Raw genomic sequence first — 19,633 nt, forward strand, 5'->3', positions numbered from 1 at the left:
CTTCTTTGGAGAAATGTCTATTTAGTTCTTTGGCCCATTTTTTGATTGGGTCGTTTATTTTTCTGGAATTGAGCTGCATAAGTTGCTTGTATATTTTTGAGATGAGTTGTTTGTCAGTTGCTTCATTGCTATTATTTTCTCCCATTCAGAAGGCTGTCTTTTCACCTTGCTTATATTTTCCTTTGTTGTGCAGAAGCTTTTAATTTTAATTAGATCCCATTTGTTTATTTTTGCTTTTATTTCCAGTATTCTGGGAGGTGGATCACAGAGGATAAAAATACTCAATATACTAGGAGCAGAAGGGAGCCTCTGCAACTTGATCAAGGTTTCTATGAAAAACCCACAACTAACATCATACTTATTGAAAGACTGGAAGCTTTTCCTCCTAAGAGGAAATTAGACAAGGATGCCTACTCTAATCGCTTTTACTCAACATTATACTGGAGGAGTCAAGCCAGAGCAGTTGAGCAGGAAAAAGTAGTAAAAGGCATCCAGATAGGAAGGTAAGAAGTAACACTGTATTTGTAGATATGATTTTGTAGCTACAGAAACCCCAAAAGAATCCACCTAAAATCAAGAGATAAATGAGTTCAGAAATTTTTCAGAATAAAGATCAATATACAAAATCAGCTTTGTAGTGGCAATGAACAATCTGAAAATGAAATTAAGAAAACTATTCCAATTGTAATGGCACCAAAAAGGGTAAGATTCCTGGGAATGAATTTGACAAAAGAAAGATGCTCGGACTTGTACACTGAAAACTATAAAACATCATTGAAAGACATTAGAGAAGACATAAATGAATGGAAAGACTTCCTGTATCCATGACTTGGAAGACCTACTGTTTTGGGTTTGTTTGTTTTTTCTGTGCTGGATGTCTGCTGCAGGTTTTCTCTAGCTGTGGCTACTCTCTGGTTACAGTGCACAGGCATCTAATTGCAATGGATTCCCTTGTGGCAGAGCACAGGCTCTAGGGCGCTCAAACTGTGGTGCACAGGCTTAGTTGCCCTGTGGTATGTGGAGTCTCCAGGGATCGAACCTGTGTCCATTGGCAGGTGGAGTCTTAACCACTGCACTGGACCACCAGGGAAGTCCTTACTATTGTTAAACACAGCAGTATTCCCCCCAAATATTAACAAAATCAGCATAACTCCTATCAAAATCACAGCTGCCCTTTTTTTGTAGAAATTAACAAGCAGAACTTAAAATTCACATGGAAATGTAACAGTCCCAAATGGCCAAATACAATCTCAAAAAGGAAGAGAACTGGAGGATTCACACTTCCCAATATCAGAACTTACCACAAGCCTACAGTATTTAAGACAGTGTGATACAAGCAGATGGATAGACATAAAAATCAATGGAATAGAATTGAGAGTTCAGAAATAAACCAATACATTTATGGTCAATTGATTTTCAACAAGGGTGCCAAGACATTCAATAGGAAAAGAATAGTCTATTCAACAAATGGTGCTGTAGATTGGTTCAAGGTGGTGGAGCAGAAGGACATGTGCTCATCTCCTCCTGCAAAGAGCACCAGAATCATAACTGGCTGTTGAACAACCATCTACAGGAGGATGCAGGAACCCACCAAAAAGAGATACCCCATGTCCAAAGACAAAGGAGAAGCTGTAACAAGATGGTAAAGGGAGCTGCAGTCACCATAAAATCAAATCCCATCCTCATGGGGTGAGTGACTCACAAACTGGAGGACAGTAATACCAAAAATGTTCTCCTACTGTTGTGAAGGTTCTGAGACCTATGTCAGGCTTCCCAGCCTGGGTATCTGGCAAAAGGACTAGGAATCCCCACAGAAACTGACTTTGAAGGCCAGTGGAATTTGATTACAGAACTTCCACAGAACTGGGGGGAACAGAGACTCCACTCTTGGAGGGTACAAACAAAATCTTATGTGTGCCAAGACCGAGGGCAAAGGAACAGTCACCTCATAGAAGACTACCTGCTTAGTGCTGGAGGGTCTCCTGTGGTTGGCCACGGCTCGCTGCAGGGATAGGGGCACTGGGAGCAGCAGTCCAAAGAGGTGCCCCTTGGCACATGAGCCATCTTGGAGTTCACCATTAACCCTAGCTTATAGACTCCAGGACGGGGTCACCTCAGTCCAAAAAACTGCCAGGGAGGGAGTACAGCCTCACCCATCAGCAGACAATCAGACTAAAGTTTTACTGAGCACAGCCCTGCCCACCAGAGCAAGACCCAGTTTTTCCCACCTCTAGTCCCTCCCATCAGGAAGCCTATACAAGCCTCTTAACCTCATCCACCAGAGGACAGACAGAATAAGCAAGAACTACAATCCCACAGCCACCAAAATGAAAACCACATCACAGAAAGTTAATCAAAATGAAAAGGCAGAGGTTATGTCCCAGATGAAGGGACAAGATAAAAGCCCAGAAAAACAACTAAATGAAATGGAGACAGGCAATCTTCTAGAAAAAGAATTCAGAATGATAGCTTAGACGATCCACAGTCTCAGAAAAAGAATGGAAAAGATCCAAGAAATGTTTACCAAAGACCAACAAGAACTACAGAATAAACAAACAGAGATGAACAATACACTAGAAGGATCAACAGAATAACTGAGCAGAAGAATGGATAAGTGACCTGGAAGACTGAATGGTGGAAATCACTGCCACAAAGCAGAACATAGAGAAAAAAAATGAAGACAGCCTAAGAGACCTCTAGAACAACATTAAATGCACCAACGTTAGCATTATAGAAGTCCCAGAAGGAGAAGACAGAAGACTCGATTTCTCTTCTCTATTTGAAGAGCTAATAGCTGAAAACTTCCCTAACATGGAAAAGGAAATAGTCAACCAAGTGCAGGAAGCACAGAGAGTCCCAGGAAGGATAAACCCAAGGAGGAACATACTGAGACACACAGTAATCAAACTGACAAAAATTAAAGACAAAATATTAAAAGCAACAAGGGGAAAACAACAAATAGCATACAAGAGAACTCACATAAGGTTATCAGCTGATTTCTCAACAGAAATCTATGCCAGAAGGGAATGGCACAATGTATTTAAAGTGATGAAAGGGAAGAACCTACAACCAAGAAGACTCATTCAGATTTGATGGAAAAATCAGAAGCTTAACAGACAAGCAAAAGTTAAGAGAATTCAGCACCACCAAACCAGCTTTTCAACTAATGCAAAAAGAACTTCTCTAGGCAAGAAACACAAGAAAAGGAAAAGACCTACAAAAAACAAAACAATTAAGAAAATGGTAATAGGATCATACATATTGATAATGACCTTAACTGTAAATGGATTAAATGTGCCAACCACAGGACATAGACTTGTTGGATGGATGAAAACATATGCATGTCATAAGCACTTCCAGTTACCACATCACTCTACTTAATCCCCTAAATTGTATGTAATTATTTTATATTGTTAGGTTAGTCATGTTTCCATTATGGCTTGCAACTGTAATTATCTTTTGTCTGGATATTGATTGTGAAAACTAATAATCATCTTTTACTGTTGTGATTATGTAACTATTATTCACTTAGTACCATTAAATCATGATTGGTCAAAAAAATAATAATAATAGAACCCTGTATCACCAAAATTACCATGAAATAGAAAAACCTGTAATCACTTTTTAAAATCCAGATGCACATTACTTGGAATTTTTTGAAAAATACAAATACCCAGGTATTGTTTTTTTCTCCAGAGCTCTGGATGTGACTCCAATGAACAGCTGTCTTTAAAAACAACTGGATTATATGATGACCTTTTACTTTTATCTAGTTTGTTTCATTTCTCTATTTCATATTCAGTATTGCCATTTCATTTAGTTTATGTTTTCCAATTTCTCCTCTGTTCTTTCTTGATACCTAGTATAGTAAGAAAGCTTTTGTGTGTGTGTGTGTATATGTATATATATATATAATATATAATATATACATTTTAAGAAACTTAGGATCCTATTTTTGCCTAGCTAAAAATTTTATGACATTTTGGTTTCACTTGTTTGACTAAGTATGAGTAGAATGCCAGATTTCTAATTTATATTCACTCAAAACTTTGATAGAGTTCCACTTAGTATTACTGCTAAAAGTCTAGAAAGCTTATTATCTTGGTGATTTTTTTTAATGTGAATGAGGCTTGAAACTTCTAATCCAATTCTGAGAATATAAAAAAAATACTCTGTTGTAAAAAAAAAATTAATATGTGATACAGGATTATTAATTACAGATTTTGTTCAAATTTCACCAAATTTTATGCCAGTGTCCATTATCTGTTTTCATAGCTTATTTAAAATTCCACATTGTATTTAGTTGTATTGAGCAGCTTCAGCTTCATGAAACAAATTCTGATAAATTGTTTTCATTTTTATTCTACTACAAATATTTTTCTAATTTTCCTTGTCATGGCTTCTTAGATACACCCATCACTTAAAAGTGGACATTTAATTTCTGAATAACATGGGATTTTGTTAAAGTATTTTTAATAATAACTTCTCATTTTGATACTAATTTCTCATTTAAATGTTTTCTTCTCTGCAATCGCCCTCTGGTTTTTTAGTCTTTTAACTTCATTGAAGCTTTCAATGGCTAAGTCAAAGGTCTCTCTTGGTAAATGTCACATTGCACTTGAAAATATGTGGGTTATTTTCGAGTATCTTTTGATTTTGATTTCCAGCATAATTCTACAGTGATAAGAGAACAGATTATATGATTTCAATACCTTTAGACCATGAAACTTTTGCACCTTGTTATGTGTCTCTGGATATGTTCCAGTGTCTCCTAGTTTATAGTCTATGGGAACTGGAATAGAATTTGTATCCTGCTGTTGTGTGAAAATTGTATAAATCTTAATCATGTTGAATTGGTTCATAAGGCTTTTCAGGTCTACTACATCCTTCTACTTTTCTGTGTTTTCATTCTATTAATTTTTGAGTGTTTGATATTGAAACTCCAATTAAAATCTTAATTTATCTACTTAAAAATAATTATAATATATAGAACTATATGTAACTTTGTATTTTCCAAGCCTCTTGTAAATGTGTTGCCTTACTCCCATAATTTGAAAAAGTGGGGAGAATAAATGGTCCTGGGATAACTAGATACCCACACACAAAAGAATGAAATCGGTCATCATATATAACTTTGTGCTCAACTTGCTAATATTTACTCATGTGCAGAGTATTTTTCTTTCCTTGGAAATGAAAATAAGTCAAAGGATATTGACTGGATTATATTGATTTGATTATATTATTCTTACTATAGTCAAATAAAAGTTTTTAAAATAATAACTTAGAAGTCATATTGGGGGTTTTAACTATAAAAGTTTTTGCAAAAGAAAAAAAAGAATGAAATTGGAGCCCTGCTTCACACCATACACAAAATAACTCAAAAATGAATCAAAAACCTAAATGTAACAACTAAAATAACCAAACTCTTAGAATTAAACATAAATATATATCTTCATGGCTTTGAATTAGACAGTGGTTTCTTAAGTATGACACCTAAAGCACAAGCAGCCAAAGAAAAACCTAGATAAACTGAACTTCATCAAAACTTAAAAATTCTGTGCTTCAAAGAACATTATCAAGAAAGTAAAGAGACAAATCACAGGAAGGAAATATTTGCAAATCTTTTATCTGAAAAGTTTGGTATTCAGCGTATATAAATAACTTTTACAACTCAATAATAAAAAGCCTACAAAATAAAAAGATCTGGGACTTTCCTGGTGGTTCAGTGGTTAAGAGTCTACATGCTACTGAGGTTCAAGAGGGAAGGGATATATGTATACCTATGGCTGATTCATGTTGATGAATGGCACAAACCAGCACAACATTGTAAAGCAATTATCCTCTGATTAAAATTTTTTTTATATTTAAAAATAAAAGAATCCACCTGCCAATGCAGAAGATGTGGGTTCAATCCCTCGTTCCAGGACAGTTCTACATGCTGCAGGGCAACTAAGCCCATGCACCACAACTACAGGAGCCTATGCTTTCTAGGGCCCATGTGCTGCAACTACTGAAGCTCACATGCCTAAAGCCTGTGCTTTGCAACATGAGAAGCCAGCACAATGAGAAGCCTATGCATGCCAACAAAGAGTAGCTTCCACTTGCCATACCTAGGAAAAGCCTATATGTTCAGCAACAAAAACCCAGCACAGCCATTCATTCACTCATTAATTAAAAATTTAAAAGATCTGCAAATACTTTTTCCCAGTATTTTTATCCTAACAGATCTTTCATAGAATAAAAGTTTTTAAATTTGATGAAGTCCAGTTTACCAATTTTTTTTTTTTTTGGTTGCTTTAGGGATCCTATCATACTTCTGGTGCCTCTGGATGTCCAGTTGCTCCAACACCATTTGCCAAAAGGCCATCCTTCTGCCACAGAAACTCTTTTGCATCCTTGTCAAAGTCAGCTGGCTATCTGATAAAGGATTTGTGTCTAGAATATATAAAAAACTCATACACCTCAAAAATAAAAAGAAAAATTACCCAACTAAAGAATTGGCAAAGAATCTGAAAAGACATTTCTCCAAAGAAGGTGTATGAATGGTCAATAAACACATTGTTAGTCATTAGGGCAAGCCAGTTCAAACATAAAGTATCTCTTCATACCATCTAGACTGTATATAAATCAACAAGATATAATAACCTGAAGATACAGAGAGATTGGGGCCCTAATACACTGCTGATGGGAATGTGAAATGGTTTGGCCACTTTGGAGAACAGTTTAGTAGTTCCTCAAAAACTTAAACACAGAGTTACCGTATGATCCAGCAATTCTACTCCTAACTGAAAACTCCAAGAGAATTGAAGACTCTAACAGATGCTTGTACACTTGTTTCGAGCAACATTATTCACAATAGCCAAAAGGTAGAAACAACCCAAGTTGCTATCAACAGATGACTGGATAAACAAAGGTGGTATATTCAATATAACAGAATACCATCTTGCCATTAAAATGAGGTGTTGATTCATGCTGCAATATGGATGAGCCATGAAGGTATCATACTAAGTGAAAGGAGACAGACACAACAGACCACACATTGTATGAATGCCATTTCGTGATTCCAGTCCATTTTGAAATGACCAGAATAAACAAATACATTAAGCCAGGAAATTAATCAGTGGTTACCAGGGGGAAAAGGCAGAATGGATAGTGACTGCTTACTTGTTGTTGTTCAGTTACTAAGTAATGTTCAACTCTTTGCGACCCCATGAACTGCATGCAGCACACCAGGCTTCCCTGTCCTTCACTATCTCCTGGAGTTCGCTCAAACTCATGTCCATTAAGTTGGTGATGCTATCCAACCATCTCATTCTCTGTTGCCCACTTCTCATGCTCTCAATCCTTCCCAGCACCAGGGTCTTTTGCAATGAGTCGGCTGTTCACATCAGGTGGCCAAAAGTATTGGAGTTTCAGCTACAGTATCAGTCCTTCCAATGAATATTCAGGGTTGATTTCCTTGAGGATTGACTGGTTTGACCTCCTTGCAGTCTGAGGGAATCTCAAGAGTCTTCTTCAGCACCACAATTTGAAAGCATCACTTCTTTGGTGCTCAGCTTTCTCTATGGTCCAACTCTGACATCCATACATGACTACTGGAAAAACCATAGCTTTGACTAGACGGACCTTTGTCAGCAAAGTGATGTCTCTGCTTTTTAATATGCTGTCTAGGTTTGTCATAGCTTTCCTTCCAAGGAGCAAGCATCTTTTAATTTCCTAGCTGCAGTCACCACCTGCAGTGACTTTGGAGCCCCAAAAAATAAAGCCTCTCATTATTTACATTTTTTCCCATCTATTTGCTATGAAGTGATGGGACCAGATGACATGATCTTATTTTTTGAATGTTGAGTTTTAAGCCAGCTTTTTCACTTTCCTCTTTCACCCTCATCAAGAGGCTCTCTAGTTCCTCTTCACTTTCTGCCTTTGGAGTGCCATCATTATCTGTATATCTGAGGTTGTTGTTATTTCTCCCTGTAATCTTGACTCCAGCTTATAAGTCATCCAACCCAGCATTTCACATGATGTACTCTGCATGTAAGTTAAATAAGCAAGGTGACAATACACAGCCCTGATGTACTCGTTTCCCAATTTTGAAACAGTCTGTTGTTCCATGTCCGGTTCTAACTGTTGCTTCCTGACCTGCATACAGGTTTCTCAGGAGACAGGTATGGTGGTCTGGTATTCCCATCTCTTTAAGAAATTTCCACAGTTTGTTGTGATCTGCACAGTCAAAGGCTTTAGAATAGTCAATGAAGCAGGAATAGATGTTTTTCTGGAATTCCCTTGCTTTCTTTGGGATCCAGCAAATGTTGGCAATTTGATCTGTGGTTCCTCTGCCTTTTCTACACCCAGCTTATACATCTGGAAGTTTTTAGTTCATGTACTGCTGAAGCCGCGCATGAAGGATTTTGAGCATAGTATTGCTAGCATGTATGAGTGTGTTAGTCGCCATTTGTGTCCAACTCTTTGTGACTCCATGAACTGTAGTCCCAAGTTCCTCTGTCCATGGAGATCTCAAGGCAAGAATACTGGAGTGGGTAGCCATTTCCTTCTCCAGGGGATCTTCCCGACCCAGGTCTCCTGCAATGCAGGAAGATTCTTTAACATCTGAGCCACCAGCTAGCATGTGAAATGAGCACAATTGTACAGTAATTTGAACAGTCTTTGGCATTGCCCTTCTTTGGGATTGGAGTGAAAACTGACCTTTTCCAGTCCTGTGGCCACTGCTGAGTTTTCCAAATTTGCTGACATAAAATTAGATAGTGGTGATGGTTGCACAACTCTGTGAATATATTAAAAAAAAAAAAAAAAAAACTACTGAATTGCTTTCCTGGTGGCACAGACAGTAAAGAATCTACCTGCAGTGCAGGAGACCCAGGTTCAATCCCTGTGTCAGGAAGATCCCCTAAGGAGGAATTGGCAACCCACTCCATTATGTTGCCTGGAGAAGCCCATGGACAGAGGAGCCTTATGGGCTACAGTCCATGTGGTTGCAAAGACTCAGACACAACTGAAGTGACTTAGCATGCACTGAATTGTATGCTTTACAGGGTGAATATTATGGAGTATGAATTATATCTCCATTTTAAAAGAAGGAGTGATAAAAACAATCTCGTTGAAATACTGCAGAATAAAGCTCATTTGCAAAGTACAGTCTGTAAATTTGTAAAATTAGTTTGACCCTTGAGGGAACTGCTAAGTAGTCAGATCTAAGTTTCTCTCATCATGACTGCCCTTGGCTTTTGGTCACCTTTAGCACTTAACATGTCAGAGTTTATCTTGTTCTTTTTTTTCAAGTGACTATGGTTTTAGAATTTTTTTAAAAGAACATAATAGCCATTAATAGTAACTCCATTTGAAAAGGCTACAAATCTAATTTTGGATTCTGGGAAAATAACCAAATGAAAACGAATGACTCATCCAACATCTTGCCCTTTGGTAGGATCAGCACTGAATCTCTACAGGGCAGAGCCAGCAGTCCTCAATGTTTGTTTTTTTTTTTTCCAGAAGGTTATGCCAGGAAGGAAGCTCGATGTTAAGGCCAGAGGACCTGTTCACACAGTGTAGGAGGTGGGAACATCATTCCCCCTTTACAGATGGGAAGCTGAAGCCCAAGACCAAAACTGCTAGTTTCTCATCTTTACCCACAGCTTGTTCTTAACCTTCCTCCAGAAAACAAAAATGGGCTTGAAAATAGTGTTCCCATCACTAAATTTAAATATGAATAAAAACTGGTATCGGTAGAATGCCTTCCTACCTCCTTAGGCCTGCCCCCAACCTGAGCTGATGACATGATGACAGTCTCAGGTGGAGGGAGGGAGAGGCACATAATGTCCTTACCCTGCAGATAAAGGAAGAGAGCTTGAGGGGCATCACGATGGCAGAAGTCACACAGCTTGGGTGTCCCAGCCGAGGCCAGCCATCTGTCCTGCTCTCCTCCCTCCTCTCGTGCTGTCTCAGCAGTAATCCAAACTGATAAGACACTCATCCATTCTCCTCCTCCTGTGAAGATCTTGTTACACAAGGCCCTGAGAGTTCTGTGGAGAAGGGTGATGGAAGACCAACATTCATAGCACTGGCCACAGGGCACAAAGAGCCACATGTCCTGTCACAAAACCTAAGAATATTGGATTACATATTATAGGTTAAGAAATGGGTGATGGGGAGGCTGGTCAGCAGTCTGAACAAGAAATGGTGATGGCTTAACCAGGACCGCTGGAGATGGACAGGGAAGCAAGCAGGGAGGAGTTCAAGCTTTGGGCAAATCAAAGTGTTTACAGACCTGGATTCTCACCCAGGCCTGGCCACTCACCAACTGCATTGCCTCCAGGCAACATGGTTACTGCTCTGAGTTTCTGTTTCCCCATCTGTAAATTGAGTAAATGGGACGATACTTGGTGTCCCTTGGCCCTGGTAAGTGCTGAAGAAGTGGTTGGAACCCAGCATCTGGGTTTGAATAAGGCTTCTTTCCAAGCAGTTGAGGCTAGCCACCTATCAGAGCAATCCTGGCCCCATCTGCACATTTTCCTAAGTTTAAATTCAGTGACTCTTGAATCACTTTTTATATGACAAAGACAGACACTGACAGGACAGTGTCAGAGTAAGGGACCCCAGGAACTACAAGCAGCATATTACCAAAGGCTGTGCTATGGTTTACAGATTCCACATTATGAAGAGCAGAAAAAGGAGAGCCCCAGCACCTGCCTCAGGATCCGAGGTCCTTTCAGGGGCTCTACTGCTAGTAGGCAGAGCATTTCCTACAAAAAGTCAGCTCCTTGGCACAGCACAAAAAATTATGTTCAGTCTATCTGATACGAAGAAACCTAAGTCAGACTCTTCTGATGGACTGAAGTAAAGGAACCTGCCTCTTGCTTTCTGTCTTCTCCCATCTGCCCTCAAATTCTGAGATATGTGCAGGAAGAGCAGGAGACTCTTCAGAAGACCTTGCCCATTTGATCCTGTTTCTTTCAAAGACTTGTGGGATACTGAAAGTCCTTTCAGATGGCTGGGTCTCAGGGGTCTGCACTTTACATTGGCCTGGGCAATGACTTAGCAGATACTTTGCCTCATTTGCAAATCTGTCTTTCAGCTCTGTGCAGTGTGTCTAGAAGACTTCAAGCCTCGAGATGAGTTGGGGATTTGTCCATGTAAGCATGCCTTCCACAGAAAGTGAGTATTGGCGTGGGATTATTTAAGAGGACCTGAGTTTGAGGTACATTGACCAACTCACCCATGGGCTTGGGGCAGTGGCAGACAAGCTTGACGACTTCATGATTAGTTTGTAATGTAGAAAGCTGAAAGCACCCTACTGAGTGGCATTTGTATTTGTGTGTGTGCATGTGTGTAAGAGACAAAGATACAGACAGACAGACATTAGGAAGGATCAGGGTAATGGAAACGTGACTACCAAGGCAGGACTTAAGGCAGTCAGACAAGCCCATACCTCCTTGGAGACCCAGGCTATAAAAAGCTATTTTACTGGAACTTTTCAGTAAGAATTTCCTTTCCTAAAAGTTTAATCAAAACCATAATTATTTTAAATCAAAATAAATAAGTCAGTGTAAGTAGTAGTGTAGGACCATATCTTCCCCCTTCCTACAGACATGTTTAATATTCCTCCCTCTCTTACAATTTTATGTTTTGTATGTGTACTAGAAAACCTTATTCCTCCTCCTTCCCACCACCCTCCTCAGTGTACTTCATTCTTTAAGAAGTCATGGATGACTGAGGATATATGCTGACTGTAGCCTCTTGGAAAACTGGAGTCTCTGGTTCCTCCAGAGAATGAAGTGCATTCTCCACCCAGTGGTAGAACTCTTCGGGACCTGGCTGTTCACTCCACTCCCCAGATCTGTGTTTCCAAAATGTTCAGCATGTGAGATGTGTGGGCAGGTGGTGCCACAGACACGGGACTGACATCTTGCCTCTTGTGGTGTCTCATTCTGCAGGTGCCTTATTAAATGGCTGGAAGTTCGCAAAGTATGTCCACTGTGCAACATGCCAGTTCTGCAGCTGGCCCAGTTGCACAGTAAGCAGGACCGTGGACCCCTACAGGGACCCCTCCCCGGGGCAGAGAACATTGTATAGCTCACCACAGGATCAAACTGTTGCAGGATCTGGGAGGAGCAGAGCTGGGAGGAACACAAGTGGTCTCTGTGTTGGCTGCTCTCGTGGGAGCACCAGCTGCTGCTTCCTTGTCTCATGAAGAACCCTCGGGCCAGCGAGGCTGGGAACCCAGACTTCTGTGTCTTGTGACAACCAAAGTACTCTGACACTACCCCGTGCCAAGAGGAATGGATGAGCCCACAATCTGGTTCAAGAAACCTCATGAGGATCTCTTGCTAACTCCATTACATTCTGTCTCCCAGACACTCATCTCCATGCCAAGATGAATCTTTATCAACCAGAAGGGAAGATAAACCCAAGTGTTACAGAAAGGAACTCAAGGCAGGTCTTTAAAGCCCCTACGCTCCCCACACACACACCCTGGGAACACATGAGCTTCTCTGCAGACCCTGCACACCTTTGCAGCAGCAAACCCTCCCAGCAGCCTCTAAGCCAAGTGAAAACAGCGGTTACCTCAGCCCAAGCACAGCTGGTTGCAATGCCGGAGGCAGTGCCAACAAGGCTATTCACATTGTGTTCCTTTGATAGGGCCATCTTGGAAACCCAGGGGCTTGGTTACAACACAGCAGCAGTACCTGCTACCACGGATTCTTCCTCAAGTTCACATTTGCTTATCAAATCATCTGAGCTAGAAACAGTAGATGTGCTTGGAAAGGTCTGGTCAAAAGCCATTTCCTCTTATTTCCCCTCCTACTCACCAGTGAGGCACAGTCAAGCCACCATCAGGAGCCCCAGCAGGGGGCGGGTCTCTGAGCCCATGCTGTCCCTGTATGACCCGAGGGCCCCAGGGTGCTGCCCACATCCCCACATATACAATGTGGCTCCAGTGTAGCTGCCAGTCTTGGCCCACTGCCCCAGTAGGAAGCTGCTGTGAGCCTTTCACATGGCTCCGGAAAGGAGCATCTCTCTGATAATGGGCTAGTCCTCCTGGCCTTGCTGAGCTGAGGATGCTAACCCCTTGCCTCTCCCTGTCCTGCCCTCTGTTCTCTTCCCTCCCTTCCCTTCCCTGTCTCTATTTCTCCTCAAGAGAAAATGCCTGTCGTTGACATCTTAACTATTTAAAGCATCCCGTATAAGATCCCTATGTAATTCTGAAGCCAGGGAGGCACCTGCAATTGTTAATAGTTTCAGGAAGCTCCTGCAGGGCTAGTCATCATTGGTGTGTGCCTCAGTATTCAGACTTAACAATAACTAGTTGAGAGTGTCGTTACAGGAGAAAAACCACATGCTGCTCTTTGGTTCTTTGTCCTACTTTTCTAGAAATGACTCAGAGTCCAGCAGGATTCATGACTACTTTATAAGTTCACTATGTGAAGCAGCACTGGGTCAGACAGCAAGTTCTCTTCCACAGCCCTGCTCTCCACCTCCTTCCAGGTTAGGGGTGGCCTCCTCAACAGCACTGCTTCTGCTCTACCCCACAGGTGTGATTAGGGGCAGCTTCTCATGGGAAATGCAGCGTTTATGACACGGAGCGGGGCTGGAGGAGACTTTGCTACTCCGTTCAGGGAATGTCTCCAGGAATATTTTTGGAATCCAGCCTCTACTGTCTTAGGATGGGAGAGGGAACCTATCCTTGGCTCAGATGGCTGGGACCAGATGAGGAGGAAAATTCCCATTAGCCTAGAAAAGTGCTGGGCAGAATCCAGTTTGGAAAATTACAAATCCATTGGTCAGAATTGGCTGTACCCTATGTGACCTATTTGTGGTATGCCAGCTGGACTGCTTCTTTAAACAGGGCAAGGGAAGTGTGGAATATTTTTATATGAAAGCCTTATTAGCCTGTCTGGCACCCATGAAAAGAACTATTTGTACGCTCCTACTTTCACCCTGTTTCTGCATTCACTATTTGTAGCACAATAGAATTGAATGCTGGAAAGCACTCAGTTTACAGTGAAATGTTTTCAGTGACCAATGTCAGAGATAGGCTTGCTTCTGGACTTGCCTCATTAATAGCCAACACTCACCATTTTCACGTAACAGCCTTGGGACAAATGTCACATCTTCGTTAAAGAGTTCCAATAGGAAAAAGAATCTTTCCCTTCAGAGGAGGAATTCTTGTGTTCTGTGCTTGCAAATTATTTTCATCTCACAGCTTTCATAGGATTTCAGTGTCAGTACCAAGGAGACAGACTCACAAAGTCCCTGTATTTGTAGTAATCTCAGCGTTTGTGAACGTGCAGGGCTTTTAAAAACTCAGCTCTTCACTAAGGTGGGGCCTGACACTGAAGTGGCCGAGTGTCCATCTTCCCTCTCCTGGCTTAGTGTCCTACTGGAACACGGCCAGTGTCACTCATGCATTCTTACGCCTCGTAACAACGCAACACAAATGTTTGCTCCCCACATTAACTGAGTGGCCAGGGTTTAATTTACATCTTCCTTTAATTCTGATTAAAATCAGTTTTGTGTGAGGGACAAGGTCAAACCTCCACTATTAAAGAAGTTAAAGATTCCTTAATACTCTTTCATCAGGCTCACAGCTCAGTGAGGCTGCCCTGTCCAGATCTATCTCCATGAGTTATTCACCTTTTGTTAACCTGTGTGAGGACTCTGGTCTGCTTTTGGGCCGCTGGCAGGTGATGTGGTTTTTTAACTTGGTCTTAAAACATGTCTTAAGCAGCTCAGAGTTGGGTGTGGCTGGTGTACCATGGGCTAGAGGAGCAGAACTTAGCCTCAACTCAACTCCACAGGTGGGTCAATCATTATCTAGTTGTTACTAGGGGTACAGCTGAATTCAGCTGGCTGCAGGAACAGGAAACAAAACCAGCCTGACCTGATTCCTGGCTGAGTAGGTACAAAGATTTGGTCAGGCCAAGAAAGTAATGGTCAGATAGGAGCAGGTAGCCCATGGAGAGTTCTGGGCTGAGGGATACTGAGGACCTCCCACCGTGGCTAAATGCCCTGTTCTTAACAAAGATCCTTTCTTTCCACATCCCTATTCCAAAGCCTATCATCTTCATGGCCTGATTCTACTCTAAGTTACTTTGAACAACTGTAGTAACTGTTTCTGAGAGGTTTTCTGGGAATTATGAAATGCACACAAGGAGACATCCCCAGAGCTCTGGGCAGAAAAACTGCTCAGGTTTTTCAGTCACCCCCTTGCCACTCACTAGCCATGTGCCTTTCTACAAGTTAGCCTCTCAAAGCCTGTTTCCTTAGCTGCTCACCCAGGAGTGTGTACTAAGGGTGGGATTGACTACCATGTCTGGAGCCCAGCAGGCAGGCCTGGGGGGGTCATAGGAGCTGGTGCTACTAAGTGACATCATCATGCTAGCCACGTGGGACTCCCCTGTTGTCCTGATAGGAACTACCACAGTTGAGAGCCTCCTGAGATTTAGGGGCTCTCCACTGAGCCCCAGTTCACCTGGCTCCCTTCCCTTTCCCCTCCTGATCTGCCTCAGTCACTTCCATTTACCTTTGCCCACTGTGCTCCTCAATGTGGTTTCGCTCAGTGCTGAATATTCCTTCTAAATTCTTTGAATAGGTAATCCCTTCACGTGGTTCACAAATCATAAAGTTATGTCGTCCTTGCATTCCTGAACTCCAGTAAGCCAAGTTTCCCACCCCTTGAGTACACACTACTAGCTGGTTCCTTGTTCATTCATGCATATACAAGCAAGTACACACACATGTACATGTATGTAGGGGTGTGTGTGTATATGTATATTACATACACAGCTGACTCTTGAACAACACAGGTTAGGTGTGCTGACACCCTGTATGGCCTGCATGTAACCTGACAGCTATCCACATCTGTGGTTCTGCATCTGTGGATTCAACCAAGCTTGGACCTTGTAGAATGTATTTATTGAAAAAAATCCATGTGTAAGTAGACCTCAGTTCAAATCCATCTGTTCAAGAATCAACTGTGTAATTTTTTTCTTTTTCCACTTATGTAATACCAGACAAGTACTCAAGAACCATTCGTAGTCATGGGAAGACCCATCCCAGAAGTCAGAATATCTGTAAAAGGTGAGCCCAGAATTGGGGGATGTTTTTGTAACTACATTCCTTTTGAATAAGGCATATTTTCCACTGATTGCAGCATGATGAAATCTTCGTTTCCTACACAAATCGAACTTCAGTCCCTCCCTGACTCTTAACTATAGATGCCCAAATAACAAGAGAGCACAACCATTTTTTTCTTCTTTCCCCCCAGTGTGGGATGTAGGATCTAGTTCCCTGACCAGGAATTGAACCCGGGCCCCCTGCACTGGGAGAGCGAAGTCTTAGAAACTGGACCACCAGGGAACTCCCCAGCCTATGTCTGAGTCTGGCAGGACACTCCAGAGCAGCAGCAGCGCAGGCTGCAGGCCCACCCCAGCCCCCAACCCAGTTTCCAGGGAGGACTGACAGCCCAGCAGTGACATCTGGCTACAACTGTCATGGTTTCTTAGGCAAACCCATGTTTCTGAGGCAGGAGTTGGAGCAGCAGGCTGAGCAATTCATTTTGTGGGGCAGATGTCTCAAATGTTGCTAAGCAAATAGGTGGTCAGCTGCCTCATAGCTGAATGTCCATGTTCAAGTTCATGAGCCTATTCCCTTTCCCTCCCCACTCTGTGCACACACTAAAGAACAAATGTTCCCACAGAATCTTCTCCTCACCCAACATTTTTTCCAGTCAATGAGAAATTACCCCACCAACAGTTTTTTTTTTAAAAGTTCATTCTTCCCTCTACAAATCAAAGTTAAAGCTTCCTCCAGGCAGCCCTTGGGGGTAGGCGCAGCGACCTGTGCCTCTCCTTCTTTACCCACCCCTACCCCCCTCCCCCCAATATCCTGCCACCCACAGCAGCAGCCCAGGGATTCCCTGGATTAAAAGTGTAACTTAAGCCTGTGACCAGAAATTTGGAAAGGAACTATATGTGAAACCACCCTTCTTCCATCAATGAACCTCTTTCATTATTAGTATTTAGGAATTTGAGCAAAGGAGATGAATGTGTCTAAATTCTGATGAAATCTGCAGTTGATAACCGGAAAACGCTGGGCCATGTTCCTTTAGTGTATAGATTAACGAAGGCTCCCGTGTGCCACAGAATGTGCTTCCATTTGATTGGAACATGAGGAGGAAAGTAGAGAGGCTTATTCAGTAAATCTGTTATTGTCCCAGTTCAGCTTCACAGCCTGAATTGTTGCAAGATGCAGAGTTTTATTCCACTTTTAGACCAAGCATCAGCACGTGTTGCTTACCGACCCAGAAATCACTTCTGTGGCTATACAGCCAGGGGCTCCCTGCTCCAGAGACACATACCTACCAGTGTTAAGGGCCTTGGCTATACTTCGATGAAGCCCCTCGCAGTTCCCTGAGCTAGTATAAGCCTGGAAAATCTGCATCTCAGGCCAGGTGCACACCATCCTTCCATCCATCCTTCCCTCTCAGGCCTAGAACAGGAGAATAAGATGGGGCTAGTGTTTCTTTCCTGATGATAGCTCAGTCTTCCAAGAAAGTGTTCCTGAACTGTCCTCTCTTGGTCTCTAGACAGGTCTTTGCCAGAAAGAGGGGATATCAGTCTTGTAGTTTTAAGCCTACTGGGGTTTATTCACTAGATATTGTATATAACTCCTTCAAAAAAAGAAGTTTATGAAATGCTGAGCCTCAGGTTTCATAGACATGTTTGTACACTATGAATTCTGCAGCAGAATATTTTTAAACATTTGCAGTTTTTTTATAAGCTATATATTTTTGTATATTTAATTGCTATTTTAAAATTTTAATGCATTTTGCTAATTACTCGTTTAAAAAATAAAACATGCATGTAATTGACTTAAATGTAAATAAAAAGCAGATTTTAAAAATACTTTGTGCTGAGCACATACATACCCTTGGTCACCCACATTCCCTTTAAGCCCATGTGGCAAGAGCTGAAAAGTCAAGGTAAGTGCTTCTGAACAAATGGAACTGATCACCAGCAACAGGTGACTGACAGAGGAGCCAGCTTGTCTCCTTGTGGTATGGGGCGCCAGTCAGGGATGAGTAGGGGAGAGGCCAAGGGCTCCCTGCCACCCTGGCCTCAGCACCGGAGATGGGCGGGGACACAGTCAAGCAGTCTCCCAAACACGGATGCCAGTACTCAGGAGGGTTGCCATGGTGGAACCAGCCCACATCTCACTCCTCTAGCTATATCCCAGGCCTGGAAATACCAACTATTCTGTTGAAGGAGAAACAAAATCTCAGTCCAAAGCCATCCTGTGGCAGCTACTGTTTCTACTCACCAACCCTCACTCACTAGGACCTCTGCACAGCTCAACTTTGGCTCCACAGCTTCAGGGAAACTGCTCTCCTCATGGTCATCCATGACCTGCAACCAAATCTGTGCCAACTCTGAAACCTCCTAATGCGGGTGCCTGCAGGGCTCCTCTCCCCTCCAGTCTCCTGAGCAGCGGGCCCCCTGCGCTAGTCCCCTCTTCAGTGTTCTTCGCAGCCCCGTCCTCCTCTGCCCATCTCTGGTTTCCTCACTCTACCTTGGGACTCACTAAATCCCCACCTACATGCACATCATTCTCAGGTCTATTGTCTCCAACCTAAATATCCAGCTGCCTATTTGGCATTAAAATTCAAGCAGCCCAAGATCAAACCCCCCCAGCAAGCCTAAGTACCCTCACAGAACCTCCTTCCCCCACTTCCAATCTCCACATCTCTAAACCCACTAAAACACCTCTACCTGACCATACACTGCTCCCATCTTAGGCTGGCCACCTTCCTTTCACACCTGGACCATTGTTATAGCTACTACCACGCCCACTGCCTCTAGTGGGGGAGTGTGGGGTGAGACCCTCAGGCTACCCAGGCTGGCAGACTGGAAGGGCTAACTCCTGAGATGAGACAGGGCAGTGATTTAGATCAGGGTGGTGCCTGTGGTGATGAGAGGTTGAGCTTCCACACATCTTACAAATTGGAGTTTAGTGAAGTAGCAGTAACTGGGAGAGCATGCTGGCGGAGGTTCAGGGGAAGAGGATGGAGACATTTCTGTGTAAAGACCTGGAGATACAGAAGAAAAGGGGGAAGGGGGCAAAGGAAAAAAGCAGTCACTACCTTAAGACGAGCTTAGAAGCAAAGGCTGAGCCAGACAATACCCTGGAAATCAAACTGAGTGATGTCTGCTTAAGCAGATCCAGGATTTAGCCTGAGAGCTAGTGATCTCTGTCTTCAGTGGAGAATAAACTGGCAGAGACAAAGTGGCCTAGGAGATAGAAGGAAAAGCAAGTGTGGTCTGTAATGATAGAACTAAAGATGATGAGAACATGAAATGTCCATCAGATTTAGCAATGAGATTCACTGTAGTAAAAGGATGGGCTAATCAGAAGCACAAAGTGTAGCCACAGAAGCAGTTTCTCAAGAGCGGAAGTGGTGAATCCATGGAGGTGGAAGGCAACTGCAAGGCATAAGAGGAAAGGGGGCTCTGCTGGATCCTAACTGTGACTTTGGGCAGGCTCCTTCTTCTGTTAAATGGTGGGGATGACAAGGGCTGTGTGACATGACCCACAAAAAGCACTGGCACAGCTTCACGAA

General features: G+C 42.5%; 1 protein-coding gene across 1 annotated transcript in view; it reads left to right on the forward strand.

The window, feature by feature from the left end:
• Window positions 1-17,913, forward strand: part of RNF24 (ring finger protein 24) — a 116,461-nt gene extending 98,548 nt beyond the window's left edge. Inside the window, exons 5-6 of the mRNA XM_018057390.1 lie at window positions 11,090-11,169; window positions 11,949-17,913. Coding sequence (XP_017912879.1) covers window positions 11,090-11,169; window positions 11,949-12,087 — 219 coding nt within the window. The 3' untranslated portion in view covers window positions 12,088-17,913. The remainder of the gene's footprint in view (window positions 1-11,089; window positions 11,170-11,948) is intronic.

Source organism: Capra hircus, chromosome 13 (assembly GCF_001704415.2).
Source record: "Capra hircus breed San Clemente chromosome 13, ASM170441v1, whole genome shotgun sequence".
NCBI classification, from domain to species: Eukaryota; Metazoa; Chordata; class Mammalia; order Artiodactyla; family Bovidae; genus Capra; species Capra hircus.